The 25,153-nt window shown below is 40.0% G+C and overlaps 16 protein-coding genes across 16 annotated transcripts; all 16 read left to right on the forward strand.

The window, feature by feature from the left end:
• Positions 1 to 168: 168 nt before the first annotated feature.
• LSM04_008660 (uncharacterized protein) lies at positions 169 to 1,944 on the forward strand (the record flags this gene model as incomplete). The annotated part of the gene is made up of 1 exon (XM_067329492.1): positions 169 to 1,944. One exon carries the CDS (start codon positions 169 to 171, stop codon positions 1,942 to 1,944), a length of 1,776 nt encoding a protein of 591 aa, XP_067187558.1.
• An 884-nt stretch (positions 1,945 to 2,828) lies between these two features.
• Positions 2,829 to 3,872, forward strand: LSM04_007026 (Replication factor C; the record flags this gene model as incomplete). The annotated part of the gene is made up of 1 exon (XM_067329493.1): positions 2,829 to 3,872. One exon carries the CDS (start codon positions 2,829 to 2,831, stop codon positions 3,870 to 3,872), a length of 1,044 nt encoding a protein of 347 aa, XP_067187486.1.
• Positions 3,873 to 4,326: 454 nt separating this feature from the next.
• On the forward strand, positions 4,327 to 4,884 carry LSM04_001504 (uncharacterized protein; the record flags this gene model as incomplete). Its single annotated transcript, XM_067329494.1, has 1 exon — positions 4,327 to 4,884. One exon carries the CDS (start codon positions 4,327 to 4,329, stop codon positions 4,882 to 4,884), a length of 558 nt encoding a protein of 185 aa, XP_067187217.1.
• A 200-nt stretch (positions 4,885 to 5,084) lies between these two features.
• LSM04_007004 (uncharacterized protein) lies at positions 5,085 to 5,666 on the forward strand (the record flags this gene model as incomplete). Its single annotated transcript, XM_067329495.1, has 2 exons — positions 5,085 to 5,454; positions 5,506 to 5,666. The coding sequence occupies 2 exons, from the start codon at positions 5,085 to 5,087 to the stop codon at positions 5,664 to 5,666; spliced, it is 531 nt and encodes a 176-aa protein (XP_067187483.1).
• Positions 5,667 to 6,719: 1,053 nt separating this feature from the next.
• Positions 6,720 to 7,355, forward strand: LSM04_001969 (RNA recognition motif domain; the record flags this gene model as incomplete). The annotated part of the gene is made up of 1 exon (XM_067329496.1): positions 6,720 to 7,355. The coding sequence occupies one exon, from the start codon at positions 6,720 to 6,722 to the stop codon at positions 7,353 to 7,355; it is 636 nt and encodes a 211-aa protein (XP_067187238.1).
• Positions 7,356 to 7,902: 547 nt separating this feature from the next.
• LSM04_001956 (Formate-tetrahydrofolate ligase) lies at positions 7,903 to 9,774 on the forward strand (the record flags this gene model as incomplete). Its single annotated transcript, XM_067329497.1, has 1 exon — positions 7,903 to 9,774. One exon carries the CDS (start codon positions 7,903 to 7,905, stop codon positions 9,772 to 9,774), a length of 1,872 nt encoding a protein of 623 aa, XP_067187237.1.
• Positions 9,775 to 10,393: 619 nt separating this feature from the next.
• LSM04_009141 (Leucyl/phenylalanyl-tRNA-protein transferase) lies at positions 10,394 to 11,476 on the forward strand (the record flags this gene model as incomplete). Its single annotated transcript, XM_067329498.1, has 1 exon — positions 10,394 to 11,476. One exon carries the CDS (start codon positions 10,394 to 10,396, stop codon positions 11,474 to 11,476), a length of 1,083 nt encoding a protein of 360 aa, XP_067187578.1.
• Positions 11,477 to 11,722: 246 nt separating this feature from the next.
• Positions 11,723 to 11,988, forward strand: LSM04_004528 (uncharacterized protein; the record flags this gene model as incomplete). Its single annotated transcript, XM_067329499.1, has 2 exons — positions 11,723 to 11,776; positions 11,818 to 11,988. 2 exons carry the CDS (start codon positions 11,723 to 11,725, stop codon positions 11,986 to 11,988), a joined length of 225 nt encoding a protein of 74 aa, XP_067187363.1.
• A 145-nt stretch (positions 11,989 to 12,133) lies between these two features.
• On the forward strand, positions 12,134 to 12,502 carry LSM04_006443 (uncharacterized protein; the record flags this gene model as incomplete). Its single annotated transcript, XM_067329500.1, has 1 exon — positions 12,134 to 12,502. One exon carries the CDS (start codon positions 12,134 to 12,136, stop codon positions 12,500 to 12,502), a length of 369 nt encoding a protein of 122 aa, XP_067187454.1.
• Positions 12,503 to 13,020: 518 nt separating this feature from the next.
• LSM04_000897 (Reticulon) lies at positions 13,021 to 13,554 on the forward strand (the record flags this gene model as incomplete). Its single annotated transcript, XM_067329502.1, has 1 exon — positions 13,021 to 13,554. One exon carries the CDS (start codon positions 13,021 to 13,023, stop codon positions 13,552 to 13,554), a length of 534 nt encoding a protein of 177 aa, XP_067187195.1.
• Positions 13,555 to 13,780: 226 nt separating this feature from the next.
• On the forward strand, positions 13,781 to 15,216 carry LSM04_005463 (Leucyl/phenylalanyl-tRNA-protein transferase; the record flags this gene model as incomplete). The annotated part of the gene is made up of 2 exons (XM_067329503.1): positions 13,781 to 13,784; positions 14,171 to 15,216. 2 exons carry the CDS (start codon positions 13,781 to 13,783, stop codon positions 15,214 to 15,216), a joined length of 1,050 nt encoding a protein of 349 aa, XP_067187416.1.
• Positions 15,217 to 15,389: 173 nt separating this feature from the next.
• LSM04_004494 (uncharacterized protein) lies at positions 15,390 to 15,728 on the forward strand (the record flags this gene model as incomplete). Its single annotated transcript, XM_067329504.1, has 2 exons — positions 15,390 to 15,516; positions 15,571 to 15,728. The coding sequence occupies 2 exons, from the start codon at positions 15,390 to 15,392 to the stop codon at positions 15,726 to 15,728; spliced, it is 285 nt and encodes a 94-aa protein (XP_067187361.1).
• Positions 15,729 to 15,873: 145 nt separating this feature from the next.
• Positions 15,874 to 16,242, forward strand: LSM04_003521 (uncharacterized protein; the record flags this gene model as incomplete). Its single annotated transcript, XM_067329505.1, has 1 exon — positions 15,874 to 16,242. One exon carries the CDS (start codon positions 15,874 to 15,876, stop codon positions 16,240 to 16,242), a length of 369 nt encoding a protein of 122 aa, XP_067187312.1.
• A 521-nt stretch (positions 16,243 to 16,763) lies between these two features.
• On the forward strand, positions 16,764 to 17,297 carry LSM04_002526 (Reticulon; the record flags this gene model as incomplete). The annotated part of the gene is made up of 1 exon (XM_067329506.1): positions 16,764 to 17,297. One exon carries the CDS (start codon positions 16,764 to 16,766, stop codon positions 17,295 to 17,297), a length of 534 nt encoding a protein of 177 aa, XP_067187270.1.
• A 2,026-nt stretch (positions 17,298 to 19,323) lies between these two features.
• LSM04_000760 (uncharacterized protein) lies at positions 19,324 to 20,556 on the forward strand (the record flags this gene model as incomplete). The annotated part of the gene is made up of 1 exon (XM_067329507.1): positions 19,324 to 20,556. One exon carries the CDS (start codon positions 19,324 to 19,326, stop codon positions 20,554 to 20,556), a length of 1,233 nt encoding a protein of 410 aa, XP_067187185.1.
• A 1,737-nt stretch (positions 20,557 to 22,293) lies between these two features.
• LSM04_000016 (Translin-associated factor X-interacting protein 1) lies at positions 22,294 to 24,834 on the forward strand (the record flags this gene model as incomplete). Its single annotated transcript, XM_067329508.1, has 1 exon — positions 22,294 to 24,834. The coding sequence occupies one exon, from the start codon at positions 22,294 to 22,296 to the stop codon at positions 24,832 to 24,834; it is 2,541 nt and encodes an 846-aa protein (XP_067187141.1).
• Positions 24,835 to 25,153: the final 319 nt, after the last annotated feature.

Genomic DNA, 25,153 nt, shown 5'->3' on the forward strand with positions numbered 1-25,153 from the left:
TTTTTTTTTTACCTTATACGCTCTCTCCATTCTTGTATGTTGTGTAGAGTCAGGAAAACCACATTAAACGCGCTCATCCCTCATTCCTAGACATACGCATACACACAAAAACATAGAGACAAATACGTACATAAATATATATATTATATATATATTCTTAAAAGGAATATGGAACCTTCTGTATTGCTTCAGCGACAGATGGAGTTACACGGCACACTGCGACGCCCACCTCATACACCTGCGCAACTCACAGAGGTTCACAGAGAAATGCAAGATTTAGCGCGATTCTTTCACTTAGTGAGAACTATAGCTCTTAAACTTCGTATTTCACCAGAGACCGTATTTCAGTGTCTCATGCATATAGGTATGGGAGATGTGGTAAGCTTTGATAAACAGCGCCGTGATGGTGCGGTGCCGATGCATCAAGCGAAAGTTTTGGCTCGAGCTAGTGCTATTGAATTGGAACCTCGTCTTCGTGCTGCTGTTTCTAGTGAAGAACTTGATAGTATGATATCATTATGTAGGAAAACACGTACTCTTTTACGTATTAAAGTGGAAGATGGAAATGACTTTAGTATAGCTGAGAGTGCCTTGCAGCAATCTAATGAGTATCTAGACTATATCGATAATGCCTCTGAACATAATCCTGAAAAAATGTTTAAATTCTACATGGTGGAGGATGAGGCATCACTTTTATTGTTATTGGGTCGCCGAACACCGTATACGTCGTGTGAGAGATCTGAGCAGGGATCCCCTGGTGTTACTGTTGATGACAGTGCGACTGCGGTACCTCCTTTCCCCAGCGATGGGGAACTGGAGCGGGAAGTACAACGTGTGGCCCTCATCTGCGGGTCCTCGGCGCAGTCTGCGGGCTCCCGCCTCACCGCCCTCCGCACCCTCGAGCATTGGCTGACGGCGATGCCAGCGTCTCAGTTCCACCGCCACATGGAGGCCCTCACGTCGCACCTCGTCGACCCGCTGACGGTCTGCGGCGGCGAAAAGCGATCGGCGATCTGCCGGCAGGCCTGCGCCGTCATGATGGCGGTGGCGGCTCGCGTCCCCCCGGCGGCCTTCCGCGACGCTCCGCTGCGGTCGGCGTTGAGCCGCTGGACCGCCGTCCTCCTGCGGGGCGTTGTTGTGACGGTCGCGGCCATCGCCTCCGCCACGGACGCGGCGGTGCGGGTCCTCGTCGTCGCCAGCGGCGGAAATTCGGCGGCACTGCGGCCCGTCGCGGAGGCCCTCGCCGCGAGTACACATCCAGAGCTGCGCCGCCGGTGTCTGGCGTACATCGCACTCGGGGTGGTCGCCTCTCACGGGGAATGCATCACCGGGATGCCGAATTTAGCAGCACTCGCCCAGAAGTATATGGAAGTCGGCGATGCCTCAAGCAGAAGGATGGCAAGGGCATTACATATCGCCCTCACACACCTAGGTATGACATCCGCCGTTGTGGGAAACAAAAAAACAGAAACACTGATACAACAGGAGACAAAAGAATTAGGTGAGGCACTGAATGATGTGGAGTTATTTGAATCCACTCTCTTTGATTCTACTCTAGGAAGGCGACTCTCTGTAGGTTCAAGTTTATCAGGAAGCACCGGACATCGCGGTGATACCGGATCCTCCTCTACCATAGATATGAAACAAAAATTTTCAGCGTCTATGTCTAACGCAATCTACGATACTTCTGCCACTCTTCTTATGCATGACTCACCAGCTGTACAAGGAGAGGTACAACAATCTCTTCCTTTTATTAAACGGGACGAGAGAAGTATTGGAAATGATAATTTTAATAAACGTTCCAAGCCTTTTCATCATCTTCATTATCATATGGGTCAGGAAATAAAACCCGCCAAGTCATCCGAAGATAAAACTGTAAAATTAAGTGCTTCACTAAGGCGAAAGATTGAAGATGCGACATCGCGCTCTCTATCCCGTAATTAATATTGCAAGCCAACTCAATCAGAGATTCATAGTTTTTCGTTACAGTCAGGCAAAATAACTTTTCTGTTATTTTTTTTTTTTGATTATTTTGTTGTTTGTTTGTCTCTCTCTGATTTTGCTGTATTCTTCAGTAGATTGTAGGTGAAGAATGAGAAAGAGAGCGATAGATAGAGGGCAAAGAGAATGTCAGTTTTATTCCAATGAATGTTTGTTATTGAGTTTGGACAATAAGAAAGGAAAAAAAAAACGAAAATTTTCTAATGTTGCATATTGTGTGAGTAAGGAAGTTGGGTGAAGTAACATAGAGTTATTGGCACCACGTTTCTTCCCTCTCCTTTTCTCCACCCGAATCTTTAGCAAAACAAAAAATACGTACGTATACCCCCATAGATAGAAAAACATATAGATTATGCTATCATGGTTCTGTGAATGTGCGTTTTCTTTGGGGTAAGAGGATGCTGCAAAAAAAAAAAAAATGGTGCAGAAGATAAAAAAAAAATAAACACATTTCTGTTTTTTTTTCCCGGATACAATTCTGTAAAGACTGAAATTATTAGTTTCGTAAAAGAAAAAAAAACATCTGCTTTTTATGATGCTTCTTGGTGATTTTTTTTTCTTTTTCGTTTCTTTCATATATTTGTTGTTTCTCTTTTCCCTTTGTTCGATGATCCAAATAAGTGAAAGGGCCTCTTAACACAAATTTCAGCTGCAGGGGGTTTTGGGGTTGTGTTGTCTCCTATTGCTGTCTGTGCTTTATTCTCGGCCGTAAAGGTTTCAGAGTAATTTAAGTATATCTATATATATATATATATATATATAGATAGATAGATAGATAGATAGATAGATAGATAACCATTATTATAATACAGCAAGGTGTTTGTGAGATGGCGTCCAGCCCGGCAGTGAAGCGGCCACGTGTGGAGGAGTGCCCCAACTCCAAACCGTGGGTGGAGAAGTACCGCCCAAAGTCACTGGACGATGTGAAATCGCAGGAGGAGGCGGTGCGGGCACTACGCGCTAGTCTCAACCGCGGCGCAAGCATGCCACATTTTCTCTTTCACGGCCCACCAGGCACCGGTAAAACAACTGCTATTCTTGCTGTGGCGCAGGAATTATTCGGTCCTGACTACGTACATAGTCGTGTGCGAGAGTTAAATGCAAGTGATGATCGCGGTATTCAAGTTATTCGCGAAAAAGTAAAAGTTTTTGCTCAGACGGCAGTGGGAACTGTAGGGCAAAAGGTACAGTCAGATGGCAAAGTATATCCGGTTCCACAGTTTAAACTTATTATTTTGGATGAAGCAGATGCTCTGTTGCCTGATGCACAAGCTGCACTACGTAGAATGATGGAAGATTTCAGTGATGTGACTCGTTTCTGCATTCTTTGCAATTATGTCAGTCGTATTATTGATCCTATTGCAAGTCGTTGTGCAAAATATCGCTTTAAACCTTTGGTAAAACAAGCTTTGCATGAACGCATTCGTGAAATTGCGCAGATGGAGCAGTTAGAATTGTCTGATACCTCTTTAGAAGCTTTAGATCGCGTAAGTGGTGGGGATTTACGATCTGCTATCATGTTCCTACAGTTTGCACAAAAAGCGCATGGAAATGATCTCACAAAAGAAGATTTTGTGTCAGTTTCAGGTAGTGTACCATCAGATATTATGCAAAAGTATACATCTACACTTGTTTCAAAAAATTTTGATAACATGTACGCTATGACGAAAGAACTTGTAGGACAAGGTTATCCTGCTAGTCAAGTTCTTACACAGCTGCAGCAGTTCGTAGTTAGTTCAGCTTGTCCTCTGAGCTCAGCACAACGAGGGGCTATTGCCTTAAAGATTTGTGATGTAGAAAAGCGCATCACAGACGGTGGAGATGATCTTGTGCAACTCCTAGACCTGGGTGCTGCAATGTGTTCGGTTTGACTTGGTGAAAATCCTGAGAAGGAGAAATAAATGAAAAAGAAAAAAAAAGAAAAAAGGAAAAAAGAGTGAAAACTAACCTGAAGTGAGTAGATCATCAATGATAATGATGATGTTGAAGCTGAACATCGCAGATGAACATTTAATGTTTTTGGTTGTTTGATCTTTTCGGTTTATAGTAGTAGTAGTGGAAGGATATGCATTTGTGAATATTTTTCTTTCTTTTATTACTGTATATTACGTATTTTTTATTTTTCTTTATTTATTTATTTTTATTTTAATATACTTTGATTTTTTTTAAAGGATTTGTATCAAGTGTACCACTAAAGAAAGACAAAATCAATAAAAAAAGCAAAGGGTATATACCCATATATACAATATATACATTATATACGTATATATATATATATATATATATATATATATATCGACAAAAAGGTGTTGTTTGTGTAAGAATATGGTCAAATTGGATAATGATGTTGGGATGACAAAATTGAACTCTTCTAAAGATGCAAAATATTCAACAAAAGGTGAAAGTACCTCCTCTAAGACAGTAAACAAATCTCCAGAAAGTACTGGGAATCCAAGGTGTAACATTGGTGAGGTGAAAATTTTCTCAAGTTTAGACTCTAGTTTCACTACTAGCGATGCGGCAACACAAATGCATAAAATGATGCGTGACAGTTGTGCTCACACACGTAGTGTGTCACGTCCACGAATTTCAAGCATTTATACGAGAAACAGCTCTCTTGCCGATGGGAGGTCACATCTTCCTCCAAGGCATATGTGGGTAAAGCGGGAAAATGCAGCTTCTAGGAAACGACCCGATTGGAATAGTCAACGGAAAACTGTCGATGAACCACAAAGGGAAAAATTACCACGTATTCGTCTTAAATCTCAAAACAAGTATGATTTCCTCTATAACGGCAAGAGTGTCACAAAACTCTCTAGAAACCCAAGTAATTATAAAAAACACGTTGTTGGTTTTTTACCAGAGTGTTCACGAAAAAAGTAGTACAAATGATACAGAAATGAAAAAAAGTAATTAAACCATTATGCAAGCACTAAAACACATGAACTTCAAAGGGGTATATTTAAAGTTAAAATCTGGTGATACAGAGAATCCCATTTTGAAAAAAAGATAGTGTAATTTTTAAATTTTTCTCTAAACATACGGATTCGATTACCGAGGAAGGACTTTATAATTATTTTCTTATGTCTACACCAACTGTTGTAGCACCGTTCGAGACATATGATTTTCTTAATGATTCATGTGACGGTAAAAAAGAACTTAATTTTGAGGATTTCTTGTACTATGGTGATAAGTTACGTGAACGTATACGTGCATTCGAAGACTTTATTTTGTCAAATAATAAAGACAAAATAAAGACAATTGCTGAACGAGTGGTAAAAGGAACAATACCAGCAAAAAGTAAGGAAGGCCGGCATTTACTTTTGAAAGTTGCAGAGTATCAGCAAAACGGAAAAATGAGCTCTAAATTGAAACCTATGCGAGCGTATGAACTTTCCTTTCTTGACGATATGAAAAAAAGAATTAATCAACCAAATTTTATGCGATCTGTAAGTCAAAGATCAAGTACCGCAAAAGGATATATATACTGATCTGATTTTGGAGGTAAGGGACGTTTTGATACTTCAAAAAGAAATGCCTCCTTAAATGGTCAACGTTCTGGCGTCCTTGTTGGAAAAAAGGATCATGGTTGTAAAAATAAAAAAAGGAGAAACAGTAGTAAGTATGATTCCCTTCGAATGTATGATTTTTCCGCTGTACCATAAAATAATGATAATGAACCAAATTCAAAAAAAAAAGAATGTGAACCAATTCTTTAAAAAGAGAGCAGAATTTCCAGTAACTTTGGCAAGCCAGAGTTTCGGAATGGTTCGCGTGATGTTATCACTAATGAGCCAAATATCAGCAGCACCAATAATGGTCTTTCCCTTAGTGAGAATGCGAAATTATAAAACCTTAATTCTCCATCTGGTGGAACCGCATAAAACGATGGCAGAAATAATCAGGGTCTTCAAAGTTTTGGGTATTAGTGGTAGTCCCACATGTATTAAAATGGTTAAAAATATGGAGTTACAAGTACTGCAAAGAAAAAAAATATATTTTTGTTTTCTTTATTTTTTATTTGTTTCTTGGCAATGTGATGAATTATATGAGGGCGCAATAGCAATGAATTATATTGTACTGCAGAAGCAAGCACAAACATATGCTTTTGTGTATATTTGTATGTCTGTGTTTGTATGTATGTATATATATATATATATATTATATTTCCAAAATGTTTAAGTGTGTTGTCGCATTTTCCTTGTGTCCTAACCAAGAAGTAGGAAATTCCTCTTCTTCTTTACTATTTTTTTTTTTCTGCGTTTGATTGTTTTATATTGTTTTGCCTTCTTGTTGTTTTCCCGTGAACATTTATGTTGTCTTTTTTTTTTTGTCTTTCCATTATTGTCTTCCTTTTCTTCGTTACTACGATTTTGCCTTTTTTTCTTGCCTTCAAGGTGAGAAGAATGAAACGCGACGGTCTCTTAAGTTAATAAATGTGTATAAAAGCACGCATGGGAGAAGTAATTTTCTCCGTCTTTTTCTTTCTTTCAGTGTGTGTATGTTTATCTTTTCCTATATCGTCGGTTTTACTGGTTTCGGACCCTTCTCAGCCTCTTTATCTTTATTAATTCTTTAAATTCAGCTTTTTTTTTCTCTCTCTCTCTCTCTCTATCCCTCTCTACATATGCATTATGTGTAACTTGTTTTTTTTCCCCTTTTTCTTCTTTTTCTTCCTTTGAACTTCATTTTGATGTATTATTTAAGAATAAAGGGACATGTCTTCTAACCCACCAGGTGAGGATAATGTCGAGTTCAACACCGAGATGGATCCGGAAGCTGAACTGCAGGAAATGCAGCGTCAGGTCAATGACCTAAAGGAAGACATTCGCCTAAAGTCGCTGCAGGAAAACGCGGCCCAAGATGAAGGCCATCGCAAGAGCTCCGGCACAGTCCCCGCGAAAAACGCATCCATCTTTGTAAGTGGTTTGGACCCACGCACAACGGAGGGTGATCTCCGCGTCTTTTTCGCCTGCTGTGGAACCATCAAGCGTCTCACCCTGTTGCGTGACAAGTTCACCGGTCAGCTGAAGGGCAATGCGTATATTGAGTTCGACACGGCGGAGCAGGCTGCCGCGGCCATTGTGAAGAACGGACAGCCGCTGCACGGGAAGCCACTCACGGTGGCAGTGAAGCGCGATAACATTCCGGCGTTTCAGCGCGGAAGAGGCGCAGGTGTTTTTCCCCGCGGCGGATTCCGCGGTGGCGGCGGTCCAGCGGCGATGCAGCAACAAATGGCAATGGCAGCAACAATGATGGCGGCAAGTATGATGGGCGGCGGGGCACCTTTCAGTCCATTCGGTGGTCCACCGCGCGGTCGTGGACGTGGACGTGGACGAGGGGCACCACATTGACATTTTTTTTTGTCTATTCTCTTTATTTTTTTTCGTTCTATCCTTCAAAGACTCTTTCTCTCTTTCGATGTGTATGTCTCTCTGTGAGATAAAGAGAAAGAGAGGGAGAGAGAGAGAGAAAAAGAGAAGAACAAGGAGCGGTTGAGAATTATAGGTGAAAAGAAGGAAAAGAAGAAAAAAAGAGGTTGTGAACCGTTTTTTGTTCGCGGAAAAACACGTATCTACACTTCCCATTCTCCCTAAGATTCAGTATGAAATGGGGAAAGTAAGAAAAAAAAAAGATCTACAAAAAAAAGGAACACACCCAAAAAAAAAAAAATAATAATAATAATCAATAAAGAAAAGAAGTTACGAGGGTTGTTTGTGGGTAAATAACTGGTTTGAGGATGATTTGTTAATGAGGTTTTGAAATATTTGTGCAATATTCCCTTTTTTTTCTTTTTTCTTAACATTCATTATATCTTATTAGCACACTCTACACCCGTTAGCTAAAGAAAGTACTACTTCTATCGTGTTTTATTTTTTCATTTCTGTTTTGCTTTATCAAATGACAACTATTCGTTGCCTTCAATGTAAGAGCCCTGTACCGAGTGATTTGGAGATTGCTCAAAGTGTGGAGCCGTTCGAAATTTCACGTATTGCAGGAGCCTTTGGTATACTCCCTTCAGAATTGAGTCCTTATGGCTCTACAAGAGCTAAAGTAAAACTTGATATACTTAAGCGTATGGAAAATGCGAAACCTGGAAAGTATGTTGTTGTGGCAGGTATGAATCCCACACCCTTAGGTGAAGGGAAAAGTACTACGACAATTGGACTTGCACAATCACTATGCGCACATCTTCAACGACCAACGTTTGCATGTATTCGTCAACCATCGCAGGGCCCTACTTTTGGTATAAAGGGAGGAGCTGCAGGCGGTGGATACAGTCAAGTAATTCCAATGGAAGAATTTAATCTACATGGTACAGGAGATATTCACGCTATTACTGCTGCCAATAATCTTTTAGCTGCAGCTATAGATGCAAGAATTTTTCATGAACGTAGCCAAAGTGATGAAGCCTTATTTCGACGCCTTACTGCTGAACTAAAGAATTTTACACCTATTATGAAAAAACGTTTGGAAAAACTTGGTATTCATAAGGAAGATCCAAAGGATTTGACACCTGAAGAAAGAACCCGTTTCGCTCGTTTAAATATTGATCCAAATACCATTTCTTGGAAACGTGTAATGGATGTAAATGACAGAATGTTACGACAAATAACTATTGGACAAGGAAAGGAAGAGAAAGGTATGACACGGACTACAGGATTTGAAATAAGTGTAGCATCTGAATTAATGGCTATACTTGCTCTTGCCAAAGATTTAAATGATATGCGAGTTCGTTTTGGTGCTATAGAAGTAGCAAAAAGTGTATCAGGAGAAGCTATTACTGCAGAAGATATTGGTTGTGCTGGTGCTATGACTGTTTTAATGAAAGATACAATTGAGCCTACTCTTATGCAAACATTGGAGGGAACTCCCGTTCTTGTACATGCCGGACCATTTGGAAATATTGCTCATGGTAACAGTAGTATTATTGCAGACCGAATTGGATTAAAACTGGCTGGAGAAGATGGATTCGTCTTGACTGAAGCAGGTTTTGGTGCTGATATGGGTTGTGAAAAATTTTTTAATATAAAATGTCGCACCAGTGGGTTAAAACCTGATGCAGCAGTTATTGTTGTCACACTTCGTGCCTTAAAATTTCATGGTGGAGTTGAACCAAGTAAAGCCGCTATTGAAAACATTGATGCTCTTCGTCATGGATGCTCAAATCTTTTGCGTCATGTCGAAAATGTACGCAAATTCGGTGTTCCTGTTGTTGTTGCTATTAATCAATTCGCAACAGATACCAAAATGGAATTAGATATTGTAAAAGAACTTGCCTTACGTGAAGCGGGTGCTTTTGATGTGGTTGTGACAAACAATTGGTCTAAGGGAGGGGCAGGAGCTGTGGACCTTGGTAATGCTGTTATTCGTGCAACACAAACGGTAAAGCCAGATTTTCGTTTACTGTACCCAGATAGTGATAGTCTCAAGACAAAAATTGAAAAGATATGCAAAGAAATATACGGTGCCGCAGGTGTGGAGTATCTCAATGATACTAATGAAAAACTGCAAGACTTTGAGCGTCGGGGTTTTGGTTTATATCCTATATGTATGGCAAAGACACAGTACAGCTTTTCCCATGATCCATCATTAAAGGGAGCCCCAACAGGTTTTATTGTACCCATCCGTGATGTTCGGGTAAACTGTGGTGCTAAGTTTGTATTTCCAATTCTGGGTGATATTTCAACTATGCCAGGACTCCCAACACGACCAGCTTTCTTCAGCATTGATATCGATGGAGATACTGGTGCAATCACAGGATTATCGTAGTAATATGGATGAATAAATGAACTCTGAATGGGGATTATGGGTACAAATAGGTAATATCAATTACTTGAAATGAAATTGTGGCAAAGACAAGGGGGTGGGTTGGTGGGTAGCCACGTAAGACATACAGGATTCATATTTAATTGATAGGATTAGTCGCCCTATAAGGTTTATTTGCCTATTTGTTTTCCTTTTTTTTTATTGTTCTTGTTTTTTTTTTTTAAAATATTTCTTTTTTATACGTACCTCAAAGGTGCTAGAACCACTGCGTTGATAATATCAAAGGTGTTAGGGACACTTCATTGACATGGTTTCTGCAAAATGTTTTGGATCGTGTTATGCATTTTTCTTATATGCTTTTTTCTCACTTTTTAGTTGACCCTACGAAAAAAGTTTAACCATTTCTAATGGTGCCCTCAACTTTTTCTATTTCTTTATTACTCTTTTTTTTTCTTCTTTCTATCTCTCTCTCTCTATCTCTTTCTCTCTCTATACATATATACCCTCCACGTTTGTATGTTTTTTAGCATATATTTCCTCTCTTTAATTGTGGAACCAAAGAGTGGAAGGAGCCGGCCACAAACATTAAGAATAAGAAAAAGGAAAAAACGAAGACCTTTTCATGGAGCTTCATCTTGTACGCGATTTTAACTTCGTAGAATTGCATACCTCACATCCTTTTATAGTGGTTTCCTGTGAATGCCTCGAAGAGGGTGTTTTACCATCGCAGCAACCATTTCCTTTTGATGCCAAGAAGACTGATGGTTCGTCAGGTGATTACGTTGCAGTATTGTGGGCTTTGGAACCGGAGTGCGAGTATTGTGTCTCAGTACGGCCTTCTGGCGGGGATGAGTCTGTGCAAATTGTCATGAAAACCAAACCTATTCTCGGGCCCATGGCTATGTGCCCATCATCTGCTGTTATTCACCCCTACCAACCCTTGTGCAGTGAATTTCTTGAGTGTGTACGGGCTCAGAAGGAAAACTACATGTTTGTAGAGAAACCCACCAACTCGGTCGAGGAATTTCTTATGCTGTTGTTTTACCACTCCCTTTTTGCACTTCCATCCAAATTCCGTGGAATTGCCATTTTTGTGCTTCCAAATGGCAAGGACGGTCGTTTCTGTATTGACCTTCGCTACCAAAATATTGAGTGGAGAAAAAACAAAAAGGTTCGGCGTCTTTTGGCGAGCAATCAATTCAAGATAGCTGTGAATCGCAATATTCGTGACTCATTACGTTTGGCCCAGAAATATCATTCAAGGCCACCAAATAGTACATGGTTACATGATGAATATATCGCTCTGCTCGCTGAAATGGCAAAATCTCATAAATATGGTGTGCACATAGTGTGTATAGAGCTGTTGGAAAAGGGGACGGATAAGGTGATGGCCGGTTGTTTAGGTTATGCTCTTGGATCTGTTTATCACGATTTCACAATGTTTACCCTTGCACGTTCTGCAGAGAGTTTTGGAACTGTCCTAACAAAGCTCCTTGGTGAATCTCTGCAGAAGTGCGGCTACGACTTGTGGTATTGGGGGTTACGCATAGAGTATATGAAACAATTTGAGGAGAAATACGGTGGGAGGTGTATTCCAAAACCAGAGTTCCTGCAGCGTTGGGCGCAGTATCGGGACGTACAGCCTGCTTGTAGGGTGGACGAGTATATTTGTTCAGGAAAAGCCTTTCTACCACATGCCAGATGAAGCTGACAAATGAGTTGGGTATTTTTGCTGAGAATTCCAAGAAAAAGAAAACATTGCCAATTAAAAAAACTATTGGTAAGATTGGGTGTTAGAAAAATATTTTGTTTTTCGTCCTTTTTGTATCTTTTAGTGAATGGGGTGTTAGTTGGTGATTCTTTGAGAATACTATCCCCATGATAGGAAAAAGGTCATTGAAGGGAGTGTGGTTTTCTCTATTTACACAAATACCCATTTGCCATTTTGTAGATGGCAACGCAAGGTGCTTTATTGGCACTAAAGGTCGTGGAGAAGACTATTCCCGTTGAACGCGTTGTCCATTTAAAACTCTTTGAATCAGCCAGAGTAGCAGTATAGAAACGGTGAAGGCGGCCTACCGCGCCAAATGTCGAACTGAACACCCTGATGTTGGTGGTACCGATGGTCGCTTCCGTGAGATTGCATGGGCGTACGAGGATTGCACCCGACTGGTACATGAACGGAATCACATCAATAACGGAGAGACCCCTCTCTGAATCGATGAAAGATAAAGAAAAGCAGTGGAAGGATGAAAAATACGGGCAACAATCTTGTATGTGGTATGAATCTAGAACAGATTTACACCTTAGTCAACGACAGATGTTTTAAGCTGCATTTAAAAGCGCCCGAAGTAGTGACGAGATGGAGGAGCTTCTTCTTAGTTCTCTGCGCAGTCACTGTTTTGACATCATCGAAGTGAGCGAACCTCTGGCCTTGGCACTAGGACATTATCACCTCATCACAGGCTATGGGGATCAACATTTGCAGGCTTGCTTTACCGCCATAGATCACTGGGAACAGTATACCGTGCGTCGAGCTGAAGCTGGACTATACCATATACTACTTCAGCTCTACACGGATTTACCTAAACCAGGTCTCACAGAAACTATCATCACCGAGAGTGTAGAGACCATTTTGGAAGGAATGAACACAAAGGGGCTCGAATACGATGACTGGACCCTTACCCTAGCTCACAAGGCATACAGAGCCTCACCATATTCTACATTCTAATAGAACTCTGCCAATACATGATTGCCCACTCTGACGATATTGCAGACCTTTGATACGTTTACTCAAGTCTTTTTTTTCTCAGTTGCTTTTTTTTTTTCTGTACGGTCCGTATACTGCCCTCCAGTTCTAGAGGGTTTTGTTCAAGATTAAAATGTGAAATTTCGTTTAGCCAAAAATTGATTTTTTTTTTTTTTTTCGCTCTCCAATATACCTTTATAGCCAGGGCTGTTGTGTCTTCCAGTGTTGCGACGTGTGAGGCCTTCCTTTATTTGGCAAGAAAGTGGGTCGCATGCTTGCTATCTGTACTTAATTGCTGTTGCCACTTTCTTTCTCTTTTTCTATTTGTTGTTTCCTTGTGTCTGTGTTTAATTCTTGAAACGGAAAGAAAGCTTTTTGAAGTTATACTCGCGAACGGACGGAGCCACGAGAGCGCCACGCCTTGCGATTCCACCGGAAAAACAAAAATAAAGGTTGATTTAAGGTAAAAAAAAAGAAACATCAGTATGAATTGCTGTTTCATGAACGAGTGCAGGGGCATGTCCCTCTGGGATGTTCTCGCATGGCACCGCCCCAAGGTCACTGGTGCCCTCCTGGGCAGCACACTTCTTTTCATTGCCTTCTTTGGTATGATGGGATACACGGTGGTGACGTTCGTTTGCCGCCTTCTCCAACTGTTCCTTGCCGCTGGTATGGTGGCCAGCGTCACGAAGCGCTGCACTCTCACATCAGACGATATTCAGCGTGCGGTGGACCGTGTCGCGCCGCGGGTGGCCACAGCACTGGAGAAACTGCACGGACTCATTATGTGGCGCGACACACGCGCTTCAGCGACTGTTGCGGTGGCGAGTATTGTGGCAGCCTGTTTCGGCAACATGATGTCTGATGCAACTCTCGTGATGCTTGTCGTTGTGCTGGCCTTCACTCTCCCTGCGGTGTACGAGCAAAAGAAGGACACCATCGACCGAATGGTTGCGAAGGCGCAAGGGCACGTTGAGAAATACATTGGGAAGATCAAGACCTCCGTGGATGAGGTTGCCAAGAAGAGCGAATAACCCTGTGGTGTGAAGAGGGGTGGGTGATATGGAAGGTGGTGGAGAGGAATTACCTTTTGTACCCGTAGATTGCTTAAATTTTTTCTTTTTTGCTAGGCTGGTGAGAGGGCTAGCGAAAGAAGGGAGCAAAAGCACGACGCATAAGGATACCGTTGTGCAGTTATGGAAGCAGAGGGAGGAAAGAAAAAAATGATTAAATAGGAAAGATAAAGGAATGAATGAGGAAATGCGTAGAATCCATGTTAAGCATTAAGCCATCGTTTTTCTTTTTTTATTTTTTGAGAGAGAGAGAAAGGTAGAGAGAGAGGCTGAATTTATTGTTGTGTCATATTATTTTTCCCTTAACATTTTCTCTTTTCCTCTGTAATGACTTCTTTTTTTTTCGTGCGTGTGGGTGTCATCTATATATATATATATATAAAGATGTGTTTCTATTTTTGTGTGCCCAAATTTTCCTTGTTTTCCGACTAAGTGATAAGCTGCACCTTCTTTTCCTTGTATGTCCTCTTCAATAGATCTTTTTTTCGCGTTGAAGATCCATTTTTTTCTTTCTTGGAACCTGAGGTAAGAAGAATACTGTCAAATTTCCGTTTGGTAGGCGATTTTAACTTCGTAGAATTGCATACCTCACATCCTTTTATAGTGGTTTCCTGTGAATGCCTCGAAGAGGGTGTTTTACCATCGCAGCAACCATTTCCTTTTGATGCCAAGAAGACTGATGGTTCGTCAGGTGATTACGTTGCAGTATTGTGGGCTTTGGAACCGGAGTGCGAGTATTGTGTCTCAGTACGGCCTTCTGGCGGGGATGAGTCTGTGCAAATTGTCATGAAAACCAAACCTATTCTCGGGCCCATGGCTATGTGCCCATCATCTGCTGTTATTCACCCCTACCAACCCTTGTGCAGTGAATTTCTTGAGTGTGTACGGGCTCAGAAGGAAAACTACATGTTTGTAGAGAAACCCACCAACTCGGTCGAGGAATTTCTTATGCTGTTGTTTTACCACTCCCTTTTTGCACTTCCATCCAAATTCCGTGGAATTGCCATTTTTGTGCTTCCAAATGGCAAGGACGGTCGTTTCTGTATTGACCTTCGCTACCAAAATATTGAGTGGAGAAAAAACAAAAAGGTTCGGCGTCTTTTGGCGAGCAATCAATTCAAGATAGCTGTGAATCGCAATATTCGTGACTCATTACGTTTGGCCCAGAAATATCATTCAAGGCCACCAAATAGTACATGGTTACATGATGAATATATCGCTCTGCTCGCTGAAATGGCAAAATCTCATAAATATGGTGTGCACATAGTGTGTATAGAGCTGTTGGAAAAGGGGACGGATAAGGTGATGGCCGGTTGTTTAGGTTATGCTCTTGGATCTGTTTATCACGATTTCACAATGTTTACCCTTGCACGTTCTGCAGAGAGTTTTGGAACTGTCCTAACAAAGCTCCTTGGTGAATCTCTGCAGAAGTGCGGCTACGACTTGTGGTATTGGGGGTTACGCATAGAGTATATGAAACAATTTGAGGAGAAATACGGTGGGAGGTGTATTCCAAAACCAGAGTTCCTGCAGCGTTGGGCGCAGTATCGGGACGTACAGCCTGCTTGTAGGGTGGACGAGTATATTTGTTCAGGAAAAGCCTTTCTACCACATGCCAGATGAAGCTGACAAATGAGTTGGGTATTTTTGCTGAGAATTCCAAGAAAAAGAAAACATTGCCAATTAAAAAAACTATTGGTAAGATTGGGTGTTAGAAAAATATTTTGTTTTTCGTCCTTTTTGTATCTTTTAGTGAATGGGGTGTTAGTTGGTGATTCTTTGAGAATACTATCCCCATGATAGGAAAAAGTTCATTGAAGGGAGTGTGGTTTTCTCTATTTACACAAATACCCATTTGCCATTTTGTAGATGGCAACGCAAGGTGCTTTATTGGCACTAAAGGTCGTGGAGAAGACTATTCCCGTTGAACGCGTTGTCCATTTAAAACTCTTTGAATCAGCCAGAGTAGCAGTATAGAAACGGTGAAGGCGGCCTACCGCGCCAAATGTCGAACTGAACACCCTGATGTTGGTGGTACCGATGGTCGCTTCCGTGAGATTGCATGGGCGTACGAGGATTGCACCCGACTGGTACATGAACGGAATCACATCAATAACGGAGAGACCCCTCTCTGAATCGATGAAAGATAAAGAAAAGCAGTGGAAGGATGAAAAATACGGGCAACAATCTTGTATGTGGTATGAATCTAGAACAGATTTACACCTTAGTCAACGACAGATGTTTTAAGCTGCATTTAAAAGCGCCCGAAGTAGTGACGAGATGGAGGAGCTTCTTCTTAGTTCTCTGCGCAGTCACTGTTTTGACATCATCGAAGTGAGCGAACCTCTGGCCTTGGCACTAGGACATTATCACCTCATCACAGGCTATGGGGATCAACATTTGCAGGCTTGCTTTACCGCCATAGATCACTGGGAACAGTATACCGTGCGTCGAGCTGAAGCTGGACTATACCATATACTACTTCAGCTCTACACGGATTTACCTAAACCAGGTCTCACAGAAACTATCATCACCGAGAGTGTAGAGACCATTTTGGAAGGAATGAACACAAAGGGGCTCGAATACGATGACTGGACCCTTACCCTAGCTCACAAGGCATACAGAGCCTCACCATATTCTACATTCTAATAAAACTCTGCCAATACATGATTGCCCACTCTGACGATATTGCAGACCTTTGATACGTTTACTCAAGTCTTTTTTTTCTCAGTTGCTTTTTTTTTTTCTGTACGGTCCGTATACTGCCCTCCAGTTCTAGAGGGTTTTGTTCAAGATTAAAATGTGAAATTTCGTTTAGCCAAAAATTGATTTTTTTTTTTTTTTTTCGCTCTCCAATATACCTTTATAGCCAGGGCTGTTGTGTCTTCCAGTGTTGCGACGTGTGAGGCCTTCCTTTATTTGGCAAGAAAGTGGGTCGCATGCTTGCTATCTGTACTTAATTGCTGTTGCCACTTTCTTTCTCTTTTTCTATTTGTTGTTTCCTTGTGTCTGTGTTTAATTCTTGAAACGGAAAGAAAGCTTTTTGAAGTTATACTCGCGAACGGACGGAGCCACGAGAGCGCCACGCCTTGCGATTCCACCGGAAAAACAAAAATAAAGGTTGATTTAAGGTAAAAAAAAAAAGAAACATCAGTATGAATTGCTGTTTCATGAACGAGTGCAGGGGCATGTCCCTCTGGGATGTTCTCGCATGGCACCGCCCCAAGGTCACTGGTGCCCTCCTGGGCAGCACACTTCTTTTCATTGCCTTCTTTGGTATGATGGGATACACGGTGGTGACGTTCGTTTGCCGCCTTCTCCAACTGTTCCTTGCCGCTGGTATGGTGGCCAGCGTCACGAAGCGCTGCACTCTCACATCAGACGATATTCAGCGTGCGGTGGACCGTGTCGCGCCGCGGGTGGCCACAGCACTGGAGAAACTGCACGGACTCATTATGTGGCGCGACACACGCGCATCAACTGCTTTTGCGGTGCTAACTGTTGTGGCAGCTTCTCTAGGAAATATGATGTCTGATGCAGCATTCGCGGCGTTTGTCGTTGTGCTGGCCTTCACTCTCCCTGCGGTGTACGAGCAAAAGAAGGACACCATCGACCGAATGGTTGCGAAGGCGCAAGGGCACGTTGAGAAATACATTGGGAAGATCAAGACCTCCGTGGATGAGGTTGCCAAGAAGAGCGAATAACCCTGTGGTGTGAAGAGGGGTGGGTGATATGGAAGGTGGTGGAGAGGAATTACCTTTTGTACCCGTAGATTGCTTAAATTTTTTCTTTTTTGCTAGGCTGGTGAGAGGGCTAGCGAAAGAAGGGAGCAAAAGCACGACGCATAAGGATACCGTTGTGCAGTTATGGAAGCAGAGGGAGGAAAGAAAAAAATGATTAAATAGGAAAGATAAAGGAATGAATGAGGAAATGCGTAGAATCCATGTTAAGCATTCAATTTTTATGTTTTGCGGAAAAAGACTGATAGTACTGTTATGTGTCATATATGTTTTTCCTCTTATATGTCCTCTTCAATAGATCTTTTTTTCTTTTTGCTCATGATGTCACTGTCTCTTTATTATAATGTCGTTGAGCTCCTGTTTTTTTTTGTTTGTTTCACGTCACGTATGTCTGTGTCAGTTGTTTTTTCCTTGGTATATATGGTTGCGTCCCCGCTTTTCTATTGTTTTATTGTTTTTTTTTCTTGTATTCGTGCTCCCCAAGAATACTGTTGTGTACTTCGTTTTTTTTTCTCTTCTTTTGTTCGTGAATCTCGTGCGTGCTTTTTTTTTTTTTCGTTTGTGTGTGTCAATGTTTTTTGTGATTGTGTGTGTTTTCACCTTTGCATTTTTTTTTTTTATTGGTGCGGGTTTAGATGCTCTTGGCGAATGTGGATATTTTTGATTAAAGAAAAATAAATATGTATATATATGGATGAAATGCCAAGAGTTGTTGTAATGATTGCAACAAGAGGAAAAAATAATGCGAAAATAATTTATAAACCTATGTATGTTTGTATATGTGTAACAATGCATGCATACATGGATGAACAATTGACTCTGTGTACACCGTTCTTTTAGTGGATAGATGGGAAAGAAAGATTTGAGAGGAGGATCCTCTTTTCTCTGTGTGTCTATTGTGTTTGTAAGTCTATATAAGGTTTTTTTTCCGAAACGGGAAGATAGCGAATATCTGAATATCTATTTTTGCGTATGCTTCTATCTTTATGAGTTTGCATGTACATCAGTCAATGTAGCATTTTTGCGGAAGCCTCTGAAAACAATTTTCAGTAATTTGAGGTGTTATTTGCTATTGTATTGATTTTATATACTACTACTTTTACTTTCGTCTTCTTCAGGATTTAATGATGTGTGGAAGAAGAGGCCACATACACACTTTTACACTACGTGTAGTTGTTGGGGCTTCATTTGGAGGCAAAGATGCCTTGACACATATTATTTTTCCTTGATTCTGGTATACTTTGGTCGTGGATAAGCGAACATAAGAGGTATGGAGAGTTGAAAGAAAAATAAAGGTGATACAATAGAAAGGAACAAGAAAAAAAAAAATAAAATAATTTTATTTCTCGGATTTTTGCATACCGGGTTGCGTTGACTCCCTTTCATATTTTCCGATAAAGGAAAAGGTGTGCGTAGTGAATGATGTGATTTTCACTCAGGTGTGGGCTCTTTTTATTTTAAAGACTGCGATAAAAAACAAGAAGAAATGAAAACAAAAAAAAATCAAAAAATGAACGAGTAAAAAGAGCGAAAGGGAAAAAGAAGTTATTGGTATCTTTATTATTTATGAACGTGTTGTGTGGAGAAAAGATTTAGGAATAAGTATGTTTCTGTTTTATATAGGTCTTTGTATTGAAACTCCTTTCCCATTGTTTTGATTTAATATTGTTTTCTCCAACTTTTTCTTTTTATTTTTTCTTATTTGTTTGCTCAAATATAATAAAATATATATGGGTATTTTAAGAATTCGTCCATTTTTTTTTTTTTATAGAGAGAGAGAGAGAAAGGGGTGGTAGAAGTACAAGCATAACGATATTTTTAAAGGAAAAAAAGGAGAGGCAGTAAAGCAATAGAGCCAAGACGCTTATACCTTCGTAGAAAAAAAAAAAAACAACGAAAAAGGAAGGAAAAAAATATTGAGAGAGAGATTTATAGGATATATTTTCATTCAGGAAATAAAAGGAAAAAAAAGTAAAACGAGGAAGCGAAAATGAGTCAGAAAGTGATTTGTGTGGCCCGTGGTACTGATGGTGTTGAGAATGCCTTTGATCGACTAGATGAGGCGCAAGTGCAACTTCTCTACACAAAATTTCCTGTAGGCATGGGAACTTTCATGCGTAATAAGTTCATTTACGTTATGTTTATTGGTCCTCATTGCGGTGTTGTAAAACGTGGCAGAGGTATTGCAGAGATGGACAGTTTTAAAAATAATCTCCAGGGTGCTGCTGGTATTACAACAACCGAGAAGTCGTCACTTTCTCTCCCTTCATTAATTCAGCAAATGCGGAAGGTGTTTGTCACAGACACCGGCAATTTCTCTCTCGAGAAGATACAAGACGACTACAAGCGTTCTATCCTCGATCAGGGGCGTAAAATGCACCGCGATGTCCTTCAGCCGATAACCCCTACAGCCCCATCCGCCGCTGCCGACGATGAGGAGGAGGATGAAGAAGTGGAATTGCCAAGTTTTTCATCGCAACAACTGAACAATGTTCCCTGTGAGATTTCAGAAAATGAGAAACGCGTCCTTGATGCACTTCACGAGGATCTTGGTCCGCTTAATTGGGCTACCTTTGAGGCAAACCCTCTGCGTCTCACTCTTGCAGATGCCGGCAATGGCGGTATATTTGAATTGGTGAAGCGCCTACCAGCGACAAAGTGGTTGTTTGGTCTCTTCCGTATGTCACTTGGAAGAGGTGAAAAACGTCTAACACGGGTTATCTTCTTTCAATGGATCGGTAGTAAACTCCGATTGGTACGGCAAGGTCCTACAACAAGAATATTTCCAAAGATGGCCTCTATTTTGGCCCCATACCACTATGAAATGTATCTTGTGGGTACACAAGATTTAAAACCTCAGGCAATCATTGATAAATGCCGTCATGCGTTTGGACGTCAACATGTAGGAGAAACCCCACCAGTAGTCACGAATGATCATTTAAATCAGGTAAAGGCAGGATTGCGTCACTCCACTCATAATGGTATTTTGGATGCCGATACCAACTTTACAGAAGAAGAATACCAAAAGATATTGCAGGAGGAACGAAGCAAAATGGATCTTGATTTTGATTTTATTCGTCCAAAAAAGAGGGAAAAGTCTTGTGCAAATGTTAATTTACCAAAAGAAAGTGGACCGAATATCACTTTTGACACAAATGAGACATTGAATCTTATCAATCAGTCAGTTGGTGGACTTATTTGGGGTATATTTCAGGTGCAGTAATATGGAAAAGGGATGAAAATATTTTTACTTCTCTATTGTAGCCATAAATAAATAAGCATGAAAGAAGAAAGGAGTATACGACTTGGTATGAATGGTATTTAAAAGAAAAAAAATGAAGAAGGGAGTTCTGATACGCTTTACTTTCTTTTCTGCAAGGTTTTGAAAATTAATTATGAAGTGTGGTGGCAAATGGGTACACGGATCCGTGCCTATGACGAATGAATTAGATCAAATTTTTTTTTTCTCTCCCCCTTCTTATTTTTTGGTGCTGATGTATCTATGTATCTGTTGGGGAGTTAGGGTTGTTTGGTAGAGAGTTGTCAAATTGGCAAATTGGTTCTTTCCAAGCGAGCACTGAACTGTAGAAAAATTGTGCTGATACTGTTGTTTTGCATGCACTCAATTTAGTACTATGAAGTAAGATGACCATATGTGTACAGTATCGCTCTGTGCTGCATTCCCAAAGTAGAGAAATGGGAAATCTTCTTGACATTGTCTGTTTCAACAAATTTGTTTTTCATTTCATGTTTTCTTGTTCTCATGCTGGATGAGATGGGTTAATGGCTTCGTTAGAAATTTGAGATTGTGTGCTTGTGGAGGATTGTCTCAATGATGTCTTTGTTGTTGTTGTTTTCTTTTTCGTGCGTTAACTTTTCTGATACCCGTACACACATATATACAAGCAGAGGTTGTAGAAACGCCTTCACTGCATTCTTCAGTGAATGTGTTGGTGTTGGTGATGGGATTTCTTTTGACATAGTTTTTGGATCCACAGGAAAAGAGCGATAAGAAACTGTCTGTTTTTTTTTTTTTTGCTTTCTTTTCTCTTATCCACGTATTTTTCCATTTAGGTGCTCTTTTTTTCTTTTTTTTTTGATTTTTTATTTTATTTTTTGTTGTAGTTCCATTTATTTATTTATTTATTTATTTTTTCGTTCATTTTTTTGGTGTTTTTCCTTTCTTCTGCCTTCCGACATAATGCGGACGATTGGGGTGGCATTATTGTAATGCGCACTGTCATTAACATTCCCCTTTCTCTACTTGAGTTGACAATATTGAATAGAATAGTTATGGACGAAGGCCAGGGGGTGGAGGGACAAGGGGAAATGCACTAGAAGAAAAATAAAGTGCAAAAAAGAAATCAAAGTCTCGTTTCCACCGTTTGATAAATAGCAAAGAGAAGGGAAATTTGATAGTGTCATGAAGAAGAAAAAAAGTAAAACAAAAAAAAACAAGAAGAGAACAATATATATTTATATATATATTTGTATAGTTTGCAAGTATTAGAATTTTTTTTTTCTTCCTAGGTTGCACTACTATGCTTCCCTAATTTCTTGATGCCTGAGTGAAATGGCAAGTAGGTATCTTTGTATATTGCATATACTATTTTTTCTTGCTTTCCCCACATACCAATGCCGCCACACACACACACACTATATCTACTGTTATCAATGATATAACTCTTATTATTAGTCCCCTATTGTGTGTTTTCTGTTCATATTTAAATTGTTTCTCACTACTTGTTATATTTATGAGATAGATAGAGAAACGTCTCTTTGAACGTTTGGTGTTTCATATTGTATCTCTTGTTGTCATTTTTTTTTTTTTTTTTATTCTGTTCACATGTTTTTCTTCTCTTTTGCTTAGCTGTGGTAGTAACAGAGGTAAAAAAAAAAAAGAGATAGACAACCAAAGGAAATAGATACAGGAAAAGTAAAAGAAGGAAAAAAAGAACAAATGTTACATACAGGATCCTCTGTTACTCCATCTCGTACACTTTCGCTTACAGGCATGCAACACATCACCTCACCATCTGTACCCTCAGTAGTTTTGGGTGATAAACATCTGCCAGAAGTACCGTATAATCCGGTTCCACGTCCTGAAAGTCGTCAAGCCCTTTCTTTAAATTTACGTGATATTGTTCCATCTGCACGTCTTCTTTTGAAATCGCATGATAAAAATACTCCACGTTCGGGAGGAGTGCATAAAAGTAAAAGTAGTATTAATGGAAAGATTGGAACTATAGCTGGACAGTTCGTAGGGTCAAGAGCAGCGGCAACAACTAGTCCAATAAAAGGTTCTTCAACTGCAACTCCTGAATCCTGTGCTACGGATGGGAAAAAAACAACTTCCTCTCCTTTGCCGAATTTTCAGACTGTTGCATTTTCCAAAGATGTATCTGAAAAGGCAATGAATTTAACAAAAAAGCTAAATCAAACATATTCAGGTACTAAAACTATATCAAATACAACAATGAATCGTACCTTTGCCAAACCAATGCTTCCTCCATTAGCTACAGCATTAGAACATTATGTTCAACGAGAATTAGGTATATTAATGGATGAAACTGGTATTCTTACCGCTCAAGAACGTTTACCTCCATTTCGTGAAGCATTTTTTTCTTTTATTGACGCCTTTCCTGCATATGGAAAAATATTAAATGATATTATGTCTGCCTACGATAGCGTTATTCAAGAGCAAGCAAAAATGCTCACTGAAATGATGTCAAAACAGACGGAACGTCAAATAGCTGACGAACAACATTCTATTGAGGTAGATGAACTAAATAAAACAATTTTGAAATTATCAGAAGAATTGGAAGAGACTCGTGGTGCACTAGAAGAAAGAGAATTGGTACTTCCTGTAGATGATGATCCGGCCGCTGCGTCACGACCCCGAACTCAAAGATCAGGAAGAATTTTTGCAGATATGGAAAAAATGCTTCGTGAAGCTAAGCGAAAAATTGCAATATTGGAAGAAAATAATAAAAGTGATTTAGAGAAACATCTTGTTCTTATTGCCGCACTACGTGAGAGTGATAAACGATCAAAAGTTTTAGAGTTACAGTTAGCTACTGCTAATGCTAAAGCTGAAGAACTAGATGATTTTAAAATAATGGCAGGTGAAGCACAAAAACAACTTGAAGAGTTTAAACTAAAATACCAAAATTATATATCTGTTAAAGATTATGAACTAATGAAGGAATATTTAACGGGAGAATTACAGGCAGCACAAAACCTGGTGAAACAGTATCGTCGTTCGGCTGCTGTTAGAGGTACACAAGTAGATGTTATTGGAAGAAAAATGAAGACTCTACAAGATGAAAAAATTGAACTCCTTGAAGTTGTTGAAGATGAAAGGCGACAACTTCTTACTCCACGTCCTGATTGGAAAAAAATTCATTCACTTCTTCCTGATCTTGGTGAAAACTCAAGTCCTATAGAGGCTATACCTATTGAAGGTGATATAGTTACTACTTCTACTATACAAGGACCAAATGAAACAAGACTTCAAGTGGAATATTTAGTAGAACGTATTAATTCACTTAATAAAGAATTACAACGACGCTCTATGATTCCATTACCAGTTAAAAATCCAGAGATTGCACTTATAGGACAAGGTGTGGGATCATGTGTTCCTCGACATCTTCGAGCTAGTGGTATTATTCCTCGTGTAAAATTAGACACTATGGAAGTTTTACATCTGGTTCATGATTTTTTCAATGATGTTTTACGACCGCATCCTGATGCTTTACTGTATACACTAGATGTTCCCACTCTTTATCTAGGGTTCCTTAAGAAACGGATAGAAACAAAAGAAGAATTGAAGCATTTTCTTTGTCCTGAACACCTTGCTATTAACCTAGCTGATATGGCCAAAGATAGAGAACATTGTCGACCTTCATTGTATTTATTGGATGGTATTCTCTCAGGCATTTTTCCTGCACGTATTGCTTGTGATGTAATAATTATTATAGAAAATGTTCGATATGAATTAAAGGAACTCTCAGAAGCGCAAAAAAAGACACGTCTTCGACGAACTGCTGTAAGTGATTGTGTTTCACCTGTTCTTCAATTAAAATCAGCAGAAGAAGTAGCCCTCATTAAAGAAGCTCTTGGAGCTGATACATCGCATGACGTAACGGCACTAACGTCTACTACAGGTAAATTTATCTCTACTCTTTTAGATCAAGAGTGTGCATCTGGTATGAAATTTTATGCAACACTTTTGGATAAACTTACCTCATATGCACATTATCTTGAAGAGGAAGGTGGTGACCTGGTGATTAATCTAGATGATGTTGGACGAGCAATTACTGAAGTAGAGCCGTTAACACCCAAACCTGTTATCAAGGAAATTACGCAAAAATCTAGCGATAATAATTTTGCTGAAGAAGAACAGAGAACTCGTCTTAGTGATGTAGTTCATGCACTGGCAGCAGCTCCTGTGATTCGTCGCTCACCACAACAGAAGGCTGCAAGTAGTAGTAGGCTTTAAAAGAATTCGACTCTGTAACACACCCACGCATACATATATGAGTGCATACACACAATCAGAATAGTTCCTCTCTTTTTCTATTTGAAGATGAATGAGGTGTGTGGAATGTTCTCTACAGAAAGAAAAAATGAACTAGAAGACTCTCTCTCTCTCTCTCTCTCTGTGTGGTTTTTTTTTTTTTTTTCGTTGTTGTTTGGCTCACCTGAGCCTTCTGGAAGAGCAAAGGCATGGTGGTATTAGCATTTCTTTGGTTTTTGAGAGATCCTTTTTTTTTTCTCGTATTGTTCTCACATATCCGATCACCTGTTGTTTTCTTTTT

This window comes from Trypanosoma melophagium, assembly GCF_022059095.1.
Source record: "Trypanosoma melophagium isolate St. Kilda chromosome Unknown ctg5segment0, whole genome shotgun sequence".
Classification (NCBI taxonomy): Eukaryota; Euglenozoa; class Kinetoplastea; order Trypanosomatida; family Trypanosomatidae; genus Trypanosoma; species Trypanosoma melophagium.